This window comes from Pinus tabuliformis, chromosome J, assembly GCF_031772625.1.
Source record: "Pinus tabuliformis cultivar Carrire ecotype Pingquan chromosome J, CPIR1, whole genome shotgun sequence".
In the NCBI taxonomy this organism is placed as follows: domain Eukaryota; kingdom Viridiplantae; phylum Streptophyta; class Pinopsida; order Pinales; family Pinaceae; genus Pinus; species Pinus tabuliformis.
In genome coordinates, this window is record NC_142295.1 from 43,796,976 (window position 1) to 43,817,896 (window position 20,921).

The 20,921-nt window shown below is 42.9% G+C and overlaps 1 protein-coding gene across 1 annotated transcript in view; it reads left to right on the top strand.

Annotated features, from left to right (window-relative positions):
• The window catches only part of LOC149225392 (ABC transporter C family member 2-like), a 620,963-nt gene that overhangs the window by 528,832 nt on the left and 71,210 nt on the right, over positions 1-20,921 (top strand). Inside the window, exons 18-20 of the mRNA XM_089377080.1 lie at positions 11,443-11,837; positions 12,227-12,407; positions 12,616-12,939. Of these exons, the coding sequence (XP_089233206.1) occupies positions 11,443-11,837; positions 12,227-12,407; positions 12,616-12,939 (900 nt within the window). The remainder of the gene's footprint in view (positions 1-11,442; positions 11,838-12,226; positions 12,408-12,615; positions 12,940-20,921) is intronic.

A 20,921-nucleotide genomic window follows, 5' to 3' on the forward strand; every position in this document is an offset into this window, starting at 1 on the left:
TCCTACTACTCCTCTTCGGGGCTCTCGTAGCAAGGTCTAATCCAAGAGGCTGGGTACCTCGAGGACCCTGCCCCTCATCGCTTGTAATCCACCTGACTACAACTCGATGTCTCCGCACTTCCGCTCAAGTGGTGCGTCTGCACTCATGGCACAATCATCGTCTATCAAAACTTCCTTCTCTGCCCGTGCTGGCGTTGCCTTAGTCTCGGAAGACTCTCCCTTACTCTTCTTCCTTGGACACTGGGTCGCATAATGACCCAGCTCCCCACAATGGAAGCACTTGATCTTGGAGAGATCTTTCTTCTTCCGCTTTTCCTGCTTTCCCTCAAATGCTAGGGCCACATCTTCCTCCTCTTTTTTGACTTTGATCCCCTTGCTGCTGCTACCCGTCTTCGACTGCCGTCTGATCTCTTCCTGGCGAAGAGCTGCCCACATCTCGTCCCAAGGTGGGAGAGTCCCTCTGCCCAATATACTCTGGACAAATACCTCCCAGTCTTGAAACAGCATTCAGGGTTGTCCTCACCATCAGCTCCCGATCCGGTGTCGCCTCAATAGCAGTCAACTGATCTCGGATCTCATTCATTCCTCCGAGGAAGGTGTCAATCGGTTCTCCCTTCTTCATCTGATACAACCTCAACTGATTCTCAAGCAGCATTCTTCTTTGCACAGAAGTATGTTGGTACAACTTCTTGAGAGCTTCCCACATCTCAAATGCCGTTTCCTTCTCGACTATGTGTGGTACTACATGATCCTTGACCCCGTCAAGGATGATGCCCTTGGCCCTCGCCATTGCCTCCTCGTACTTGTCATTATCATTGGGTTCGACTAGGATAGCTATTACCTTCAAGGCGAAGTTCTTAACACAATTTTTGTCAAGTACGGATAAGATTCTGGCCTTCCAGACTGCGAAGTTCGACGCTCCGTCCAGTCTATCCTGGTCTCTTACTCCGTGTAGTGCCATGATGCTTCTCTACTTCCCTCCTGGAAGTTCTCTGTTCGACTCTTCTGAGTCTCTACTTCCCATCTAGAAGTTCTCTTGTAGGCTCCCTCTGAGTCTTGATTTCCCTCCTGGAAATCCTTCTGCCACTATCGAGATGCCCCCTACTCTGATCGTCTTGTGCAATCGCGCCACTAATCCAAGTTCCTCAGCTAAAAACCCTCGGTAGCAGCTCCTATGGCCTTGCTATAGTACCTCACCAGCTCCATTCTGCGATATTCCCACAACCTTCTAAACCCTAGCAACCTGAAGGTGAGAGCTCCTAGGCTCTGCGCAATCCCGGCACCAACAACCCAGCCTCCTCAGCCAACTACGTTAGCCTTCCCAACTACTGCGTGAGGCTCCCTTTGCCTTCCTTAGCTTCTGTGCTGCCTCTTCTCGACTCACCTTTGATGATGCAAGCACTGCGTCACCCTTCCCTTGTTGCTGCTCTGCTAGAAACAGCTTCTGCCACCTCGAAACAGTTGTTTTTTGCTGCTATCGCTCTGCTCGACTGATGCCTTAGTCCTCTTATGATCTGCAATCACACTCTGATACCATGTTGAAGTTTCTAAGTTTACTTAGTTATAAACTCTCCATGCATTTTATCGGATTTATTCCTACCTACTTGTTATTTTACTTAACAAGTTATTTACAATGTAAATACTAAAAATAAACACTAGTGCATGCTATCCATGGTTATGCCACTGCCACTGCTGCATCTGTACGACAGCTCCCTCTGCATCCGTGTTGCTGCTGGTCCTTTCTCCCAGCACTGCATCCGCATTGCACCTCCTCTCATCATGTTGCATCGTGCTGCCCACTGCTGCACTGCAACTCAGCTACTGAGAAGTAACTGATCTCCCAATCTGACCTCCCTATTGAGCTAGAGACACCCACTGATGCTGAAGCTCCCTCTGCCGCTGACAAGTGCTCCCTCTCTGACCTCTGCACTACTGCAACAACTCCCTGCATCTCGCACCGTTGCACACCTCTCTATGCCATCCTACACTAGTGCAACACTCCCGTGCCTCTCGCACTACTGCAGCCTGCTAGCCTCGTGTTGTCTTGGGACTCCTTCACTGTAGCTCTCTCTGTCGCTCCATCTGCATCCGTCTCTAACCACATCAACCAGTCCTACTACTCCTCTTCGGGGCTCCCGTAGCAAGGTCTAATCCAAGAGGCTAGGTACCTCGAGGATCCTGCCCCTCATCACCTGTAGTCCACCTGACTACATCTCGATGTCTCCGCACTTCCGCTCAAGTGGTGCGTCTACACTCATGGCACAATCATTGTCTGTCAAAACTTCCTTCTCTGCCCATGCCAGCGCTGCCTTAGTCTCAGAAGACTCTCCCTTACTCTTCTTCCTTGGACACTGGGTCACATAATGACCCAGCTCCCCATAGTGGAAGCACTTGATCTTGGAGAGATCTTTCTTCTTCCGCTTTTCCTGCTTTCCCTCAGATGCTAGGGCCACATCTTCCTCCTCTTGTTTGACTTTGATCCCCTTGCTGCTGCTACTCGTCTTCAACTGCCGTCTGATCTCTTCCTAGCGAAGAGCTGCCCACATCTCGCCCAAGGTGGGAGAGTCCCTCTGCCCAATATACTCTGGACAAATACCTCCCAGTCTTGAAACAACATTCAGGGTTGTCCTCACCATCAGCTCCCGATCCAGTGTCGCCTCAATAGCAGTCAATTGATCTTGGATCTCATTCATTCCTCCGAGGAAGGTGTCAATCAGTTCTCCCTTCTTCATCTGATATGACCTCAACTGATTCTCAAGCAGCATTCTTCTCTACACAGAAGTATGCTGGTACAGCTTCTTGAGAGCTTCCCACATCTCAAATGTCGTTTCCTTCTCGGCTATGTGTGGTACTACATGATCCTTGATCCCGTCAAGGATGATGCCCTTGGCCCTCACCATTGCCTCCTTGTACTTGTCGTTATCATTGGGTTCGACTGGGATAGCTATTACCTTCAAGGCGAAGTTCTTGACACGATTTTTGTCAAGTACGAATAAGATTCTGGCCTTCTAGGCTGCGAAATTCGACGCTTTATCCAGTCTATCCTAGTCTCTTACTCCGTGTAGTGCCATGATGCTTCTCTACTTCCCTCCTGGAAGTTCTCTGTTCGACTCCTCTGAGTCTCTACTTCCCGTCTGGAAGTTCTCTTCTAGACTCCCTCTGAGCCTTGATTTCCCTCCTGGAAATCCTTCTGCTGCTGTCGAGATGCCCCCTACTCTGATCGTCTTGTGCAACCGGACCACTGATCCGGGTTCCTCGGCTAGAAACCCTCGATAACAGCTCCTCTGGCCTTGCTCTGTCAAGTATTGTTCTAACTAGAGTACCTCACCAACTCCACTCTGCAATATTCCCACAACCTTCTAAACCCTAGCAACCTGAAGGTGAGAGCTCCTAGGCTCTGTGCAATCCTGGCACCAGCAACCCAGCCTCCTCAGCCAACTGCGTCAGCCTTCCTAGCTACTGCGTGGCTCTACGTGAGGCTCCCTTTGCCTTCCTTAGCTTCTGCGCTGCCTCTTCTTGGCTCACCTTTGATGACGCAGGCACTGCGTCACCCTTCCCTTGTTGCTGCTCTGCTAGAAACAGTGTCTGCCACTTCGAGACAGTTGTTTTCTGCTGCTATCGCTCCGCTCGGCTAATGTCCTTAGTCCTCCTATGATCTAGAGTCACGCTCAATACCATGTTGAAGTTTCTAAGTTTACTTAGTTAGAAACTCTCCATGCACTTTATCTGATTTATTCCTACCTACTTGTTATTTTACTTAACAAGTTATTTACAATGTAAATACTGAAAATAAACACTAGTGCATGCTCAACATATTACAGATCAACAACTAAAGGAAACAGAAACAATCACACCATATGACACCATTATTTTTGGACTAATGTACCCAGAAAAAGCCAATGTGGGAAAACCAGTGTAGCTATCTAAGGGTTTTCTTATTAAGCAATATTAGAGTACAATCTGGGTGCCGAAATTGACCTACCCAACAAAGAATTTCCTTGGCAGTAATACCTCTCAGTTTCTGACAAATCTCCAAGCTAAAACCCTGGATAATACTTTTGGCAGCTACTCAGCACAAATCTGCCCCAGAAACCCCAGTGTCAGCCTCTCTCTAGACTGCGTCAGCCCCTCTACCCAGCGTTGGCCCTGCGTCACCTCGGATGGATCTACGTCAGCCTTAGGAGGCCCTGCGTCAGCCCTCTGGCCCTCTGTGTCAGCAACGCTGACCTCTCTGAGGCCCTGCACAGCTCTCCGCTGCCTCTGCGTGGCCCTGCATGAGCCCTGGCTAGCTCTACGCCACTCTCCCCGGCTACTGTGCTGCTCTCTCAGCACTATCTCAGCCTCTCTGTCTCTCTGTACTCAAATGCCCCTTAGCTGCATCTCCCAATCACTAATTCTATCTCTCTTAGCAAACCCCGCTCTAGAGAATAGAATGACTGATCACTCTGATGTATTCTCCAAGTGACCCTCAAGCCTCCTCTTATACTTTTCTTGTTGACATATCAACGGCCGAGATTGAGTCCCTAATCAACGGCTAAGATTAGATCTGGCTTGATCATGTTGAAGTTTCTAAGTTTACTTAATTTAGAAACCCTTCATGAACCTTTTCTGATTTATTCCTACCTACTTGTTAATTTTTCTTTAACAAGTTATTTACAAAGTAAATACTGAAAATAAACACCAGTTCATGCTCAACAGATTATAGATCAGCAACTAAAAGAAATAAGAACAAACACACCACATGACCCCATTATTTTTTGGACCAATGTCCCCAGAAAAACCCAATGCGGGGAAACCGGTGCAGCTATCTGAGGGTTTTCTTATTAAGCAATATCAGAGTACAATCTGGGTGTCATAACTGGCCTACCCAACAGAGAATTTCCTTAGCAGCTATGCCTCACAGTTTAAGAGAAATCCCCTGGCTGAAACCCCGTAAAATCCTTCTATCAGCTCCTTTGCACAAAACTGCTCCTGCAACCCCAGCATTTGCCCAATCTGGACTGCGTCAGCCCCTCTCTGTCTCACGCTGGCCCTGTGTCAGCTACGTTGGCCCCTCTAGTGCTCTGCGCAACACTTGGCTGCCTCTGCGTGGCCCTGCGTGAGCACTTGCTGGCTCTGCGTCACCCTCCTTGGTTGTTGCGCTGCTCTCCCGATCACTGATTCTATCTCTCTTAGCAAACCCCGCTCTAGAGAATAGAATGACTGATCATCTGGTGTGATCTCCAAGTGACCCTCAAGCCTTCTCTTATACTTTTCTTGTTGACGATTCAACGACCGAGATTAAGTCCCTAATCAACGGCTAAAATTAGATCTGGCTTGATCCATGTCTTTTGGACCACTCTAACATAGATTCATATTAATACACATTAATATTTTATTTTCTCTAAGTTTAGACTTAGGGACTCCATTAAAATATTAATTATTTTAATATGTCGTGATCTATTTAGAATCTGCCCAAACCCTTTCTGGATATTGGAGATCTCATGTGCCCCAACCTCTCCACCAAATTTCGTGGCTAGAGCACATCCGATGCTACCCCAAATCAATACTCCTCATTGAGTATTACTCTGATCATCCGGCATCGGTACCTGTGTTGATGCTAGGCCTTCCTGCCCAACATCCTCTGCACTGTTGCCTTCTGTATTGTTGCTCATGGTTCTGCCACTGCCACTGTTGCATCTGTACAACAACTCCCTCTGCATCCATGCTGTTGCTGATCCTTTCTCCCAACATTGCATCTGCACTGCACCTCCTCTCATCATGTTGCATCATGAGGCCCACTGTTGCACTGCAACTCAGTTATTGAGAAGTAAGTAACTGATCTCCCAACTGACCTCCCTATTGGGCTAGAAACACCCACTGATGCTGAAGCTCCCTCTGCTACTGACAAGTGCTCCCTCTCTCTGACCTATGCGTTGCTGCAACAACTCCCTGCATCTCGCACCGTTGCACACCTCATTGTGCCTTCCTGCACTGGTGCAACACTCCTGTGCCTCTCGCACTGCTGCAACCTGCTAGCTCTGCATTGTCTCGAGACTCTTGCACTGGAGCTCTCTCTGCCGCTCCATCTGCATCCGTCTCTACCTACTCAGCCAGTCTTGCTACTCCTCGTCGGGGCTCTCGTAGTAAGGTCTAATCCTAAAGGCTGGGTACCTCGAGGATCCTGCCCCTCATCGCCTGTAGTCCGCCTGACTACAACTCGATATCTCCCCACTTCCGCTCAAGTGGTGTGTGTGCACTCATGGAACAGTCATCGTCTGTCAAAACTTCCTTCTTTGCCCATGCTGGCGCTGCCTTAGTCTCGGAAGACTCTCCCTTACTCTTCTTCCTTGGGCACTGGGTCGCAAAATGACCCATCTCCCCACAGTGGAAGCACTTGATCTTGGAGAGATCTTTCTTCTTCTGCTTCTCCTGCTTTCTGTCAGATGCTAGGGCCACATCCTCCTCCTGCTGAACTTTGATCCCTTTGCTGCTGCTACCTGTCTTTCACTGCCGTCTGATCTCTTCCTAGCGAAGAGCTGCCCACATCTCGTCCCAAGGTAGGAGAGTCCCTCTGCCCAGGATGCTCTGGACAAACACTTTCCACTCTTCTGAGACAGCATTCAGGGTTATCCTCACCATAATCTTCTGATCCGGTGTTGCTCCTATAGCAGTCAACTGATCTCGGATCTCATTCAGTCCTCCGAGGAAGGAGTCAATCGATTGGCCCTTCTTCATCTGATACGACCTCATCTAGTTCTCAAGCAGCATTCTTCTCTGCACAGAAGTATGTTGGTACAACTTCTTAAGAGCCTCCCACATCTCAACTGTTGTTTCCTTCTCGGCTATATGTAGTACCACGTGATCCTTGACCCCGTCAAGGATAATGCACTTGGCCCTCGCCATCGCCTCCTCATACTTGTCATTATCATTGGGGTCGACTGGGATAGCTATAACCTTCAAGGAAAAGTTCTTGACACGATTCCTGTCAAGCACTGATAAGATTCTGGCCTTCCAGACTGCAAAGTTCGATGCTTCGTCCAGTCTATCCTGGTCTCTTACCCCGTGTAGTGCCATGACACTCCTGTACTTCCCTCCTGGAAGTTCTCTATTCAACTCCTCTGAGTCTCTACTTCCCGTCAGGAAGTTCTCTTCTAGACTCCCTTTGAGTCCTGATTTCCCTCCTGGAAATCCTTCTGCCGCTTGTCAAGATGCCCCCTACACTGATCATCTTGTGCAACTGCACTGCTAATTCGGGTTCCTCGGCTAGAAACCCTCGGTAACAACTCCTCTAGCCCTGCTCTGTTAGGTACTATTCTGACTACAGTACCTCACCAGCTCCACTCTGCAATATTCTTGCAGCCTTCTAGACCCGAGCAACTGCCTCTCTATGAACTACATCAGCCCCTCTCTGCCTCATGCTACCTCAACATCACCCTAGATGGGTCTACGTCAGTGTTGGGATGCCCTGCGTTAGCCCTCTAGCCCTCTGCGTTAGCAACGCTAGCCTCTCTGAGGCTCTGCACAGTTCTCGGCTTCTTCTGCGAGGCTCTGGCTGGCTCTGCGTCACACTTCCTTGGTTTCTGCGCTGCTAGAAACAACTTCTGTCACCTCGGGATAGTTGTTTTATGCTGCTATTTCTCCACTCAGTTGATGTCTTTTAGTCCTCCTGTGATTTGCAATCATGCTCTGATACCATGTTGAAGTTTCTAAGTTTACTTAATTTAGAAACCCTTCATGCACCTTTTCTGATTTATTCCTACCTACTTGTTAATTTTTCTTTAACAAGTTATTCACAAAGTAAATACTGAAAATAAACACAGTGCATGCTCAACATATTACAAATCAGCAACTAAAACAAACAAGAACAAACACACCACATGACACCATTATTTTTGGACCAATGTCCCCGGAAAAACCCAATGCGGGAAAACTGGTGCAGCTATCTGAGGGTTTTCTTATTAAGCAATATCATAGTACAATCTGGGTGTCGTAACTGGCCTACCCAACAGAGAATCTCCTTAGTAGCTATACCTCACAGTTTGAGAGAAATCTCCTGGATGAAACCCCAGAAAACCCTTCTGGCAGCTCCTCTGCACAAAACTGCTCCTGCAACCCCAACATCTACCTAATCTGGACTGCAGCAGCTCCTCTCTGTCTCATGTTGGCCCTGCGTCAACCTTTCTTGGCCTGCGTCAGCCCCAAGAGGCCCTGTGTCAACTACGCTGGCCCCTCTGGTGCTCTACGCAGCACTTGGCTGCCTCTTCGTGGCCCTGCGTAAGCCCTTGTTGGCTCTACGTCACCCTCCTTGGCTGCTGCGCTGCTCTCCCAGCACAATCTCTACCTTCTCTGTTCCTCTGTACTGAATGCCCCTTAGTTGCTCTCCCGATCACTGATTCTATCTCTCTTAGCAAACCCCACTCTAGAGAATAGAATGACTAATCATCTGGTGTGATCTCCAAGTGACCCTCAAGCCTCCTCTTATACTTTTCCTGTTGACGATTCAACGGCCAAGATTAAGTCTTTAATCAATGGCTAAGATTAGATCTGGCTTGTTCCATGTCTTTTGGACCACTCTAACACAAATTCATATTAATACACATTAATATTTTATTTTCCCTAAGTTTAGACTTAGGGACTCCATTAAAATATTAATTATTTTAATATCTCCTAATCTGTTTAGAATCTGCGCAAACCCTTTCTGGGTATTGGAGATATCATGTGCCCCAACCTCTCCAGCAAATTTCGTGCCTAGAGCACATCAGATGCTACCCCAAATCAACAGATCCATGTCATTTAGACCATTCTAACACAGTGTCATATTAATACACATTAATATTTTATTTTCCCTAAGTTTAGACTTAGGGACTCCATTAAAAAGATTAATTATTTTAATATCTCCTTAATTGTTTAGAATCTGCCCAAACCCTTTCTGGGTATTGGAGATCTCATATGCCCCAACCTCTCCACCAAATTTCGTGGAGATCACATCCAATGCTACCCCAAATCAACACCTAGATTGCATTTCTTTGACTTGGGGACTTATTTGAGGGTTGTATGAGCTTAGTACTCGGTGGAGTAAATCATAAGAAGCCCTTTCTCCTCCTCGCCTTGGTCTTGGGAGTACCTCTACCCACCATAAATCACAAAACCCTTGATCTTGTGCAAGTTCTTTCTAGGTCTCTTAGAGGGAGCAAAATACCCTTTGAAGCATCATATTATCACATAGAGCTTCCCTCAAAAGGTCCTACCTCATCACCTAGCACCTTAAGCATTAGAATATCTATCAAAAGGTGATTGTCATCATTCTGGGACTCCTCCCATCGGTGAAAGTCCGTAAAGAGCAGGGGACTTTGGTTGAGCTGACAGTGGGCCATTGTCCCATTGTTATCACTTAGTCTAGCTCTTTGTCCTATAGGCTTTCCCTCCTTAGGGCCTGCTAGATTTTGTGGTAAGAATCACTTAAATACAATAAGAAGTCACTTAAATAAAATAAAAAGAGAAAGTCTTGGGAATAAAAATGAAATAAAAGTGCAAGGGGAGGAGCTTCTAGAATGGAAATAAAATAATAAAATAATTGCTTCTAGAAAATTATAGAGAGATCCATCAAGTCTTTATAAGGATGGGGAGCAAGTCATTTGGGCACATCGGGAATTTGTAGTATTTTTTGTTGGAGAGGTTTTGGGAACAAGGTTCTCAACATCAGAGAGCCCTAGGATGGAAACCCTTGGGTTCCTTGTGTGAGTTGGATGAAAACCCAACCCACTATTGAGGAGATTTCATCCAAAGATCTTAGTGTGCTTCATCGGCACCAGTGTACGAGCAGTTTTGGAGCAGATGAAGATCTATGGATTGGAGTGGAGATCATACAGACCTCCAATTTGAGCTACATTTCTAGTTCCAGTTTTGGGAGGTCAGGATCAGTATTGCAGCAGTAGTTTGGAGGCCGTATGGGTGTTTTGGAGCAGATCTTTAGCTATTGTCAGCCATTCTGATATTTGCTGCCATTTGTAACAGGTTTTCCAGACCATATTTAATATAATAATAAACCTGAGCTTGCTGCCATTCCTCGTGTTATTCGTAAATGCCACATTTCTGGGCATTTCTACTGCAAAATGTATTTGTTGTGCTGCTAATTTCGTGGTATCGTGTGATTTTTATGGGTTTTAAGCTAAGGAATTTGTGATGCAAATTATTAAGCAAAACTTCCAGAAATTTTCTCCAAATTGATTTTCTGGATATTACACAATCCTACCTATGGGCATTCTTACTATGATTTAGGTAGATTTGAGTTCCTTCAGTTTAGGCACTCCTATTTTATTATGTTTTCTATTGTATTAACATAAGCAACATTCCCCATTGAATTTCGTTGTTGTTTGTCCAACTATAATCTGCTTTTGGTTAACTTATCCAACTTTATGCAAGATGTCCTTAAAAACTATAGTAACCTAATTTATATCTTTGTAGTTGTGCATAAAAAGTTGAGAACAATAAATCTCAACCTGCTCAGTTTTTGACTGTTAGGTACACGACTTCAACATGTGACAACATTTTTCATTGTCCACTTGCAGCCTTTCCCTCTTTGACAAACTTGTGCTTATGTGACTTTGAGACTGTGTTAGCTTGATATTAGTTTTGAATTGACAGGAGTTCATGTGGTTTTGTTGGGGGCTTTGTGCTAGACTAATTGCTTGTTGCAGAAAGTGGGGTAGCCGTGTGTACAGAAACAATTGCTTAGTATTGGTGAAAGTAGCTGCTACAGATCTAGTAGCATCCATAATGCTCACAGTTGCTATTGTGAGTCATCTCAGTAAAAACAACCCCTCTCTAGATCAAAATTATTCCAAAGACTGGAGTTAGATGCATGACCGAATGGTGGATTAAGATAAGATGAGATAACTGTCAAGAAATTACAATAGTAATCATATTTGCATTTAATATCTTGTTTCTTGATTTCCAGTAAGCCTATTAACAAAATGTTTTGTTTTGATCATACAAATTATGTGGTCGTCTTTTGCCCAGTGAATTCACTTTTAGTATTTATTGTGTATACCCAATGAATTTCCCTTCTAGTATTTATTGTGTATAAATTGTATAGATATGCATTTTTGACCACTTTGTCTTTGTTGAAAATGGGTGTTTAGCTTCATTCCCTTCTTACTGTCATAATCTTCTCATAATATTTGTAAATTTCTTTACATTATAATGTCAGGTCATAAGAAATTCAGAGCTAGTTGTTTATGTGTCTCCTATATTATTTGTATTGGACAAAGAATGATTTCTTGCTATTTCCAGTTCCACCTTATGGCTTATCAGGTTTATCAGGACCTTAGGAGTTTGATCAGGATTGAGGATAAACAGAAGTTGTGCAACTAACATTAATAGCTTTATGGCAATTTTCGTGTGAAATGATCCATTGTACTTAATATTTCGAATAAAAGGGTTCCCTTTTTCTGTTTTCAGGTATTTGAGAAATGCCTCAAGGATGAACTCAGGGGGAAAACACAAGTTTTGGTTACCAATCAACTGCATTTTCTTCCACAAGTGGATAGAATTGTTTTGATCCACGAGGGCATGATTAAAGAAGAGGGAACATATGAAGAGCTCATCATCCGTGGGCCATTATTTCAGAAATTGATGGAAAATGCTGGAAAAATGGAAGATGATATAGAAGAAAGCATTCCTAATGGGCATCATGAACCAAAGTTGTCTACTGTTGAGGTTAATGGTGGGCAAATGAAGAGTGATCAAAATCCTTCATTCAAGAAAACAAGCAACAAGACTAAGGAGGGAAAATCAGTTCTCATAAAGCAGGAAGAGCGTGAGACAGGAGTTGTAAGTTTGCAAGTCCTTCAGAGGTAATATATATATATTATAAACATGTCATTTTCTATGGTTGAGATGTGATAGACTTGCAATTTGCTTCCCCACTTTTGATGCCTCTGTTCATTTTGCAATTGATTTTTATACAGTTTGTACGTTTGATGGATAAATATGCCACTGGGTATGAATAATCCCATCTGACCTTATGAATAACTCTTTAAATCGAGCTAACCTTATTCCTATCTGTTTACAGTTTGCACATCAATACACATAGTTACACAATGCAAGTAGATAGACCTGTAAATTGTGGAAGTAATTATAAAATAAAATCTGATGACATGCATGATGTAAAAGCATATTTTCCAAGTAAACGTGAAAGAATTTTGTGAGCTATTCATTTCACTAACAAACACCTCTCTGGCAGATACAAAAATGCACTAGGAGGATTACGGGTGGTTCTTATTTTGCTTTCATGTTATGTGGCATCAGAAGTTTTTGGAGTCTCAAGCAGAATGTGGTTAACTGTGTGGACAAGTGAAACTGCTCCAAAGGAACATGGGCCTAATTTTTATAATATGATTTACGCTGTTTTATCTTTTGGCCAGGTACAAATATTTAGTTATCAGTTTGAATGTGACCAAACATGTAAGGACTTGCAGTATTATTACTTGGTTAAGGTTTCTATGAATTAGTTCTTGTGTTGTATTTGATAATAAGAGTATCTTTATTTGAGAGACCTGAAATATGCAACAGATCATTTCATGTTGTTTCACTTCTCATATTTTTCTGACTGCTTCCTTCTTTCCATGATAGGTATTGGTAACGTTGACAAAGTCATTTTGGCTGGTTTTATCAAGCCTTTATGCTGCTAAGCAGTTGCATGACACTATGCTCGGTTCAATCTTGAGGGCTCCAATGTCATTCTTCCAGACCAATCCAATTGGACGAATTATCAACAGATTTGCAAAAGATTTGACGGATATAGATAGATATGTTGCTGATCTTACCAGTTATTTTATGAGCCAAGTTATTCAACTTCTTTCAACGTTTATTTTGATAGGAACTGTGAGCACAATATCTCTGTGGGCAATAATGCCACTTCTGATTGTGTTTTATGCAGCATACTTGTACTACCAGGTATGTGATAGTTTAACAAACCAATCTTATTCATTTTAACAGAAGCTTTCTTTTCTTTTACTTGTAATTTGCACTTTTTTAATGTTATATTGGTATGACATTTTCATAGATATATTAGTTGAATTGGTGAGACATCATCCGTTAATCATTGCATGAGTGAGATAGCGATTTTGACCACATCTTGACAATCGAAATTATCTCAGGGTTTTTCTTTTGCTAAAAGTTGCCACTGGCAGAAGATTTATAGGTATTGCTGTCAAATATATTACTGATATAGACTAGTACCAATAGCTAAGAAATGAAGAATTAAATTCGTTTATTCTTCTGTGTATGCTTTTTTCTGTATATGTTCTTTAGCTAAGAGAATTTCATACATTCCTGTTAATATTTGTTTGTTATTTTCATATTGATTACAAGGAACAAGAAAATGGTCCAAAAATGAAAAATTATTTGATGTAGAGTGTAAATAAACAAAAAAAAACCATCTTAAGTTCATTAGTAGTATGTGCATGAGCAGAACACCAGAATCTAAAGTAGTTAACAGGTTAAAGCATCCAATACAGAGTTATATAATTGAGTCTTACATAGTTGTTGACCACTAAAGTTACACTTGAAAATTTTTGAAGACTCCATGCCCAAAGATGTAATATTCTTAATGTAAATATTAAGTGATAATAGTAGTAAAATCATCGACATGCAATAAAAATTGTACTCATGCAGAAATACCAGATTACACCATAAATAACACCCAAAACATGGCAAAATCCTAGGTGAATATGATGGTACCCAAGTAATGAAAATGGCTCTACTACCAAATTTGCGTCCACCCAGGAAATTGTCGCTACCGCTAGAAAGGAACTGCTGATTTAGCCCTCCAAACTACTCCAAAAATTCTGAGAAATTAGCCAGACTCTACTCCACCTGCTCGACAAAACCAGAAATATCTCGCAAACACAAGAGGTGGAAACGATCTCAGAATAAACTGTGCCCTCCAACAATTTCTGCTATTGCCTGCTAAATGCAACCAAGAATTATGCCCTCAAGAATGCTCAGAAAATTCTGCTAAATTAATCTTGGCCTCTCCTCAACAAACCCAAAAAAACCTAGAAAGGGTTGAGCCTAATTATTACCCCCAATTGTGGCTTGCTCCTAACAGTTGGGTAATTCGACCCTCCAGCTGCTTGCTGCTTCCTGCCTCCAAAATGCTGAGTATTCTCCCCCAATATCCTCATTATGTCCCCAAACCAACTCAGCCCCAAAATCACTGATCAAACCTCCACAATGAGTGGCCTTCACTAATGACTGCGCAGGCCCCAAACCAGTCACTTTTGCGCTAGCCCAGAAGAGAAGAATTTGGTCAGTAAAGTAGCCCCTCAAACCACCGGACAAACCTTTGCAAAAGTGTTGTTGAACCTTGAGGGAATATGCTCCTAAATTCTCGGAAATGTTGTTGCTCTGTAGCTCGTTCTCCTCATGAAAGCATGGTACTTCTCTGCGCCCAAACTGCTCCAGAATGCCACAAATTAACCTATAGAATTACCTCCCAAACAGCTCCACAATAAAGCAAAGGCTCCTCTAGGGTGTCACTCAAAGTCCACCGAAGGAGTTGAGATTTCCCTCAGAAACCTCGTGTGTTGAACAGCACAATGTTGACTTAGCTCAATGATTCAAGCAAACAGTAGTATAATTTTCAGATTGATAAAATCTACCAATTGATTGCCCCTCTTCTATTTATGCTTGTTGTCCTCTTCCTTTCCTCATGGGCCCCATTCTCCACTAATATGCCTTCCTTCTCCTTCCTTCTCTCTCCACAAGTGTGCTTTCCTAAGGGAGTGGGTATTCCTTTTGTTTGTGGCCCCCACAACCCACTAAGAATTTGGTTTCCTCCCTCTCCTAAGTAAGAAGACCAAAAATTGTTGTTAATTCCGAATTTATCAAAAAGTGTAATATTTCCTAAGTGGCTTAGGAAAATTGAGGATATTACAAAAGATATGTCAAAGCATTCCTGCACCTATAGAGTTCCAAATTTCATCAAGGCTTCTAAGCCCCTTGCTTTCTCTCTTTCTTCGTTCAGTCCTCAGATTCCGCGACCCTATGGGGATATTGTATAAATGTCACTAGCATGATGAATATGTGAAAATTCCAAACTAGAATCTTGTTGCAGTAACTGATATTATTTCTCCTAATTGTTAATTAATTAACAATTTATCTACTATGACAAATATTGAAATAAATACACTGCAACCTTCACAAATAAAACTGCAGAAAAATAATGCATTGGAAACTGAGAAATGCTAGCACACACATAAAAATAACACAATTATTTTTGGACAAAAGGCCCCGAAAAAACCCAACTTGGGAAAACCGGTGTAGCAGCTGAGGGTTTTATTATTATGCAGCAGTGATAAATTCTGAGTACAACTGGATGTTAAAATCTGACAATCCTACAGAGAAAAACACTGACAAAAATCTAATGAGGAATTTCCTCACCCCACATGTAACAGCCCTTGGTTAAAAGTTCATGTAATAAAAGTTAATAAAGGCAAAATAAGACCACGGTTAAGGGACGCTTATTCCAAGCTTAACGTTGGGCAAAGATATCCTTGTGGGCATCGCTGGATGTGTTTATGGCTAAGGGAAATTGGCAAAGGCAATGGCTAAGGCATTAAAAAGTCAAAAAGATATTTTGGCACATTTATTTATGAAAATAAAGGAAAATAGGAGAAAATGAAAGTGAAAGGTCACATGTTGCATGTGAGGAGGAAACTGAAGGAAAATAATAGAAAATGAAGAAAATAGAGGCCTCACTGATAAAAAGGCTTATGAGGATCAGCTCATGGCTTTTAATCAGTTCAGTTTTGGAGCTTTCTCACTATTCTCTCTTGCTCACACTCTTGGACACTTGGAATTTTATTGGAGAATTCTAGCTTTCAAGCAAGGAAGTGAAAAGCAAGCGAAAGAAGGACAAGGAAAAGAAAGGAAATCAAAGATCAAGCAAGGAAGAGTAGGATCAAGCAACTTCAGCAGGAATACTTGCAGGTAACATATTGCATGTGTGATTTCCTAGTTGGTTTTGACATGCATGACTTTTCATGTTGGTATATGGCTCTCTTGCTTTCGGTGGCATGGTTTGTCGGGTTATGACAGTGGTTTTCAGCCTTGCCTTGCCTTGCCTTTTTCGGATAGCCATGGTGTGATGGGATTGTTTCTCGATTTTGAGCTTTGGAATTGCCGAATGGTTTTGGAATCTAAGGCAGAGGTGGTCTCAAAAAAATTCTCAAAGGCCTAAGAATCCCTTGACAGGTTTTAGCGGGATACACGGTAAATACTAAGGGTGGAGTCTCAGTTTAGGGCCTAGTGATCCGGTGTGGATTATGGTAAATCCTGAGAGACAAGGAGAAGGAAAATTCCTCAAGGATAGTGATGGAGTCTAGAGGCATTCCAAGCTCAGTTTGGTTTTGTGATCTCAGTGCCGATTTTGGTGAGATCGCGGTTTGGTGAGGGTGGAGGTGGTTTAACCTCTGGATTCCCTTAGTTGTTTTTGGATTGGTTTATCCATGAGATCCCATATTCATGCTTGGAATATGGCACAGGGGTGACTGGCTAGAAGAAAGATTTGGTTTAGCCATGTCTATGGTCGGGTGGTACGTGGAAGTCCCGAACCTAGTTGGCTCTTGCATATGTTTAATAAAAGCTAAGTTCTCATGATTTTGTACTTGTTGTTATGTGGCCTTAATGGTTGTTATCTCATTGTTGTTTACATGGTTTAAGGTTGGTTATATGACTGGTTATAGTCATGGTTATTTCATGTAAATACTTGTAACTGAAAGGATAATAGATGCAAGACTTAATTGACGTAAAAACAATTAATGGAAGAGGTTGGTGATCCTTCTTGTCAAGTCTCATATGAGTTATCAGTCATTTATGCTCTGTGAGTCTGTCTTGTATTCATGTCTTGTAGATTGCACTGATGCCAAGTGTTTGGCAGAATGTTAGTCCCCGTTGGGGATGGTCAAGCCTAGTCCTGGAGCTAGTTTTTGGCTTCCAAGTCTTATTTTCATGTAAATTATGGATTCTGAAAGCTACGGGGGTTTCCGGGCAGTGACCTAGATTTTGGGCTTGAAAAGTGGCACAAATCCGGAGTCGCAGGCACAAGTCTGAGGAGAAAAGTCCCCAAATGCACCCATGCCTTGTTGTGGGAGCGTCTGGAGCCTCCCAAACGCACCCTTGTCCATATCAAGGGAGCGTCCAGAATTTTAATGGTCTAAAAACTCAGTGGTATCCAGGGGTTGGTCATGAAGATGACTAGGAAGGCTTCTGGGAGTCCTATAGTAGGTATAGAAGGTCTGTGTTGTAGGTTTTCGTTGATTTCACTTCCTTAAGGTCACCTAGGAGGTCAAGTCTTGTCATAGTAGCCCCTCATCTCATGTTTACCCCAGGTAAGCCGGTGAAAGTGGGTAGATATGAGGGGAGGCGTTGTTATAGGGTGGTATTAGAGCGGGTTGCGCTCTCTATGGGAAAAGTCTGATGTTGTCAAGGTCATTGTCGTCATGCATGGGATCAGGGTATATTGTTGGTATGGTCATGCATGATGTTATGTGTTGATAATGTTACATATCCATATATGCTTATGTTTATACATGTACATGCTAATGTGGATTGATCTTGCAGATGAGATAAGCCTCCCCTGAACAACAATAAGGTATGGATTTTATTTTGGTATCTATTTGGTTTTTCTGACATGATATACTTGCAGGAAGAAGAGAATCAAGGATGACGAGCAAAATGGTAGACTATAGCTCTCGTGACTCTCCTTACAAATCAGTTGGGCAACAAGGAGATGAGCATTCTCCTGGTATGGCAGATACATTGAGGAGCTTGAGGGCTGAAATCAAAAGTTGCAAGGCAGATAATGACAAGTTGGTTGAGGCTCAGGAAAGACTTGCAAGGGCTCAGGAAAAGCAAATAGAGGTTAATGCAGCTATCCTTCAGAGCTTGTCAAAGTTGCAGAAATAGGGACAGATGAGGATCAGTCAGGAGCAGGAAGAAAAGACCAATGGAGCCTATGGTAGCAGGTCTCGGTTCGGACACAGGTTGGATAGAGAGGACACAATTAGAGGTGGCAGATCATTGGACACACCTGACAGGAGGACTGGTATGTATGGGCATCATTTTGGTTCCTCTTCTAGGAGACATTACTGTAGTCATCACCGTCATCATCCTTACAGGAAGGGTGAGTACTTGCCTGAGGAGTTTAAGAAAGTCAAGCCGCCTACATTTGATGGAGAGATGAAGAAGTCAGAAGATGTTGAGGCATGGTTGCTTGGGTTGAAGAAATTCTTCAGATTGCATATCTATACAAAGAACATGAAAGAAAAGATAGCCACTTTCAGTCTTAAAGGGAAAGCAGATATCTGGTGGGAGGATATGAACAATGTTAAAGGTATTCGGGAGGATGACCTAACGTGGAATGAGTTTGAGAGGCTCTTCAAGAAGAAGTATTTGTCAGAAAGGTACTATGATGACAGAGCTAAGGAGTTTTATGAGTTGCAGATGGGTTCCATGACAGATGATGAGTATACTAGCAGGTTCTTAGAGTTGTTGAGATATGTGCCTTACCTCAAGGAGGAGAAGGCCAAGGTTTAGAGATTCATCAGTGGACTTCCAGTAGCATACAAAGACTAGATTGAGTTCGATGAGCCTAGATCATTGGAGGAGGCCATCCAAAAGCTGAAACATTTTTATGAGCAGTCGAAGCGCAAAGTTGAACCTAAGCATCTTGATAGGAAATGAGAAAGTCAAGGAAAATGGCCACCAAAGCAGGGAAGACCTCAAGATGCAGGTGAGAAAGCAAATGTGGTCCCTTACAAGAAGTTCAATACAATTGAGAAGGGACATAGAGCGCAACAAACTAGAGTCGATGGTAGAGCATTGTTGCAGTGTTGGATATGTGGCAAGGATCATCGTAAGAGGGATTTTCTGCAGTGTCAGGGTGGTAGACCTTAGATCTATAGTGTTCAGGAGGCGCATATAGTTGGGGATGTTGGTCATAAAATTCCTCAGATTTATGCAGTGGTTGACAACAGGCAGGCGAATGATCAGGCATCTATCATTGAGATGGACGGTAAGCTTTGTGATCAAGTTGTTTCTATTTTGATTGATCCTGGATCTAATTATAGTTATATTAATCCTGACTTGACGGATAAGTGTGGTTTGTGAAAAGAAGTGCATTCAGAATCTTGGTTGGTGTAGTTGGCTATAGGTACGAAGAAGAGAGTTCAACATTGGGTAAGAGCTTGTGCATTTGAGTTAAATGGTATGCCTATAGCAGCGCATTTGAATGTACTGCCATTGGGATTGTATAACATGCTTTTGGGTATGGATTGGTTGTACCTTCACAGGACCAAAGTGGATTGCTTCGACAAGGCCATTTAGTGTTTGGATGATAATGGGGAAAAGAGAATTTTGCAGGGAAAGAAGAAGACTACATCAATGAGGACGGTTACCACTATGCAGGCAAAGCGTAGTTGCAAAAAAAGTTGTGTGATGTTTGCAGTGCATATATCTAGTGACAAGGGTAAAGATGTTGAGGATGCAGAAATCTTCAAGAGGTACCCTGTATTACAGCAATATCAAGATGTGTTTCCAGCAGAGTTTCCAGAGTTACCTCCTCACAGGGAAGTAGACTTTTCTATTCAGCTGGTACCAGGGGCAGCACTAGCATTAAAGGCACCTTATAGGATGAGCACTCCAGAGTTAGTAGAATTGAAGTTGAAGCTGAAGGAAATGCTTGATAAGGGATACATTAGGCCAAGTGTATCACCTTGGGGTGCACCAATATTGTTCGTGAAGAAGAAGGATGTAACTCTCAGATTGTGCATTCATTATAGGCAATTGAACAAGGTGACGATCAAGAACAGGTACCCTTTGTCGAGGATTGATGATTTGTTTGATCAGTTGAAGGGAGCAGCAGTGTTCTCTAAGATCGAATTGAGATCAGGATACCATGAAGTACCCATCAAGGAAGAAGATATCTATAAGATTTCCTTCAGGACCAGATATGGCCATTATGAGTTTGTTGTAGTTCCATTCAGTTTGACTAATGCCCCAGCTACATTTATGTGTTTGATGAATAGTGTGTTGCATCCTTATCTGGACAAGTTTGTTATTGTATTCATTGATGACATCTTGATATACTCCAAGAATGAAGAAGAGCATGTTGAGCATTTAGCAGCAGTGTTGAGATTGCTAAGAGAGCATCAGTTGTATGCCAAGCTTAGCAAGTGCAACTTCTTTCAGACAAAGGTGCATTACTTGGGACATGTTGTTTCCAAGGAAGGCATAGCAATAGATCCAGAAAAGATAAGGGCCATCATGGAGTGGGCAGCTCCTAAGAATGTGGATGAGGTGAGATCATTCATGGGATTGGCAGGTTACTACAGGAGGTTCATCAAGAACTTCTCACGCATTGCATATCCTATGACATCCTTGCAAAGGAAAGGTAAGAAGTTTGAATGGACAGAAGAATGTGCAGCTAGTTTTGAGCAGCTAAAGCAATTGTTGACCAATGCTCCAGTCCTTAAGATTGTAGATCTGGATAAAGAGTTTGTAGTGTGTACAAATGCAGGAGGGACAGGTGGTGTGATATGAGTCTAGGAAGTTGAATGAGCACGAGTAGAACTACGTGACTCATGATCTTGAGTTGGCAGCTATTATTCACGCCTTGAAGATGTGGAGGCATTATCTTCTTGGCAAGAGATTTGTATTAATGAGCGATCACAGTGGGTTGAGATACTTGTTTGACCAGTCGAATCTAAATGCCAGGCAAGCTAGATGGTTGGCTACCCTTAGTGAGTTTGACTTCGAGATCAGATACATTAAGGGAAAGGAGAATCGGGTTGCAAATGCTCTTAGCAGGAAGGTACAGGTGAATCATATAGCAGCTATGAGCTCTTATGGGACAAATTTACAGGATAGGATCT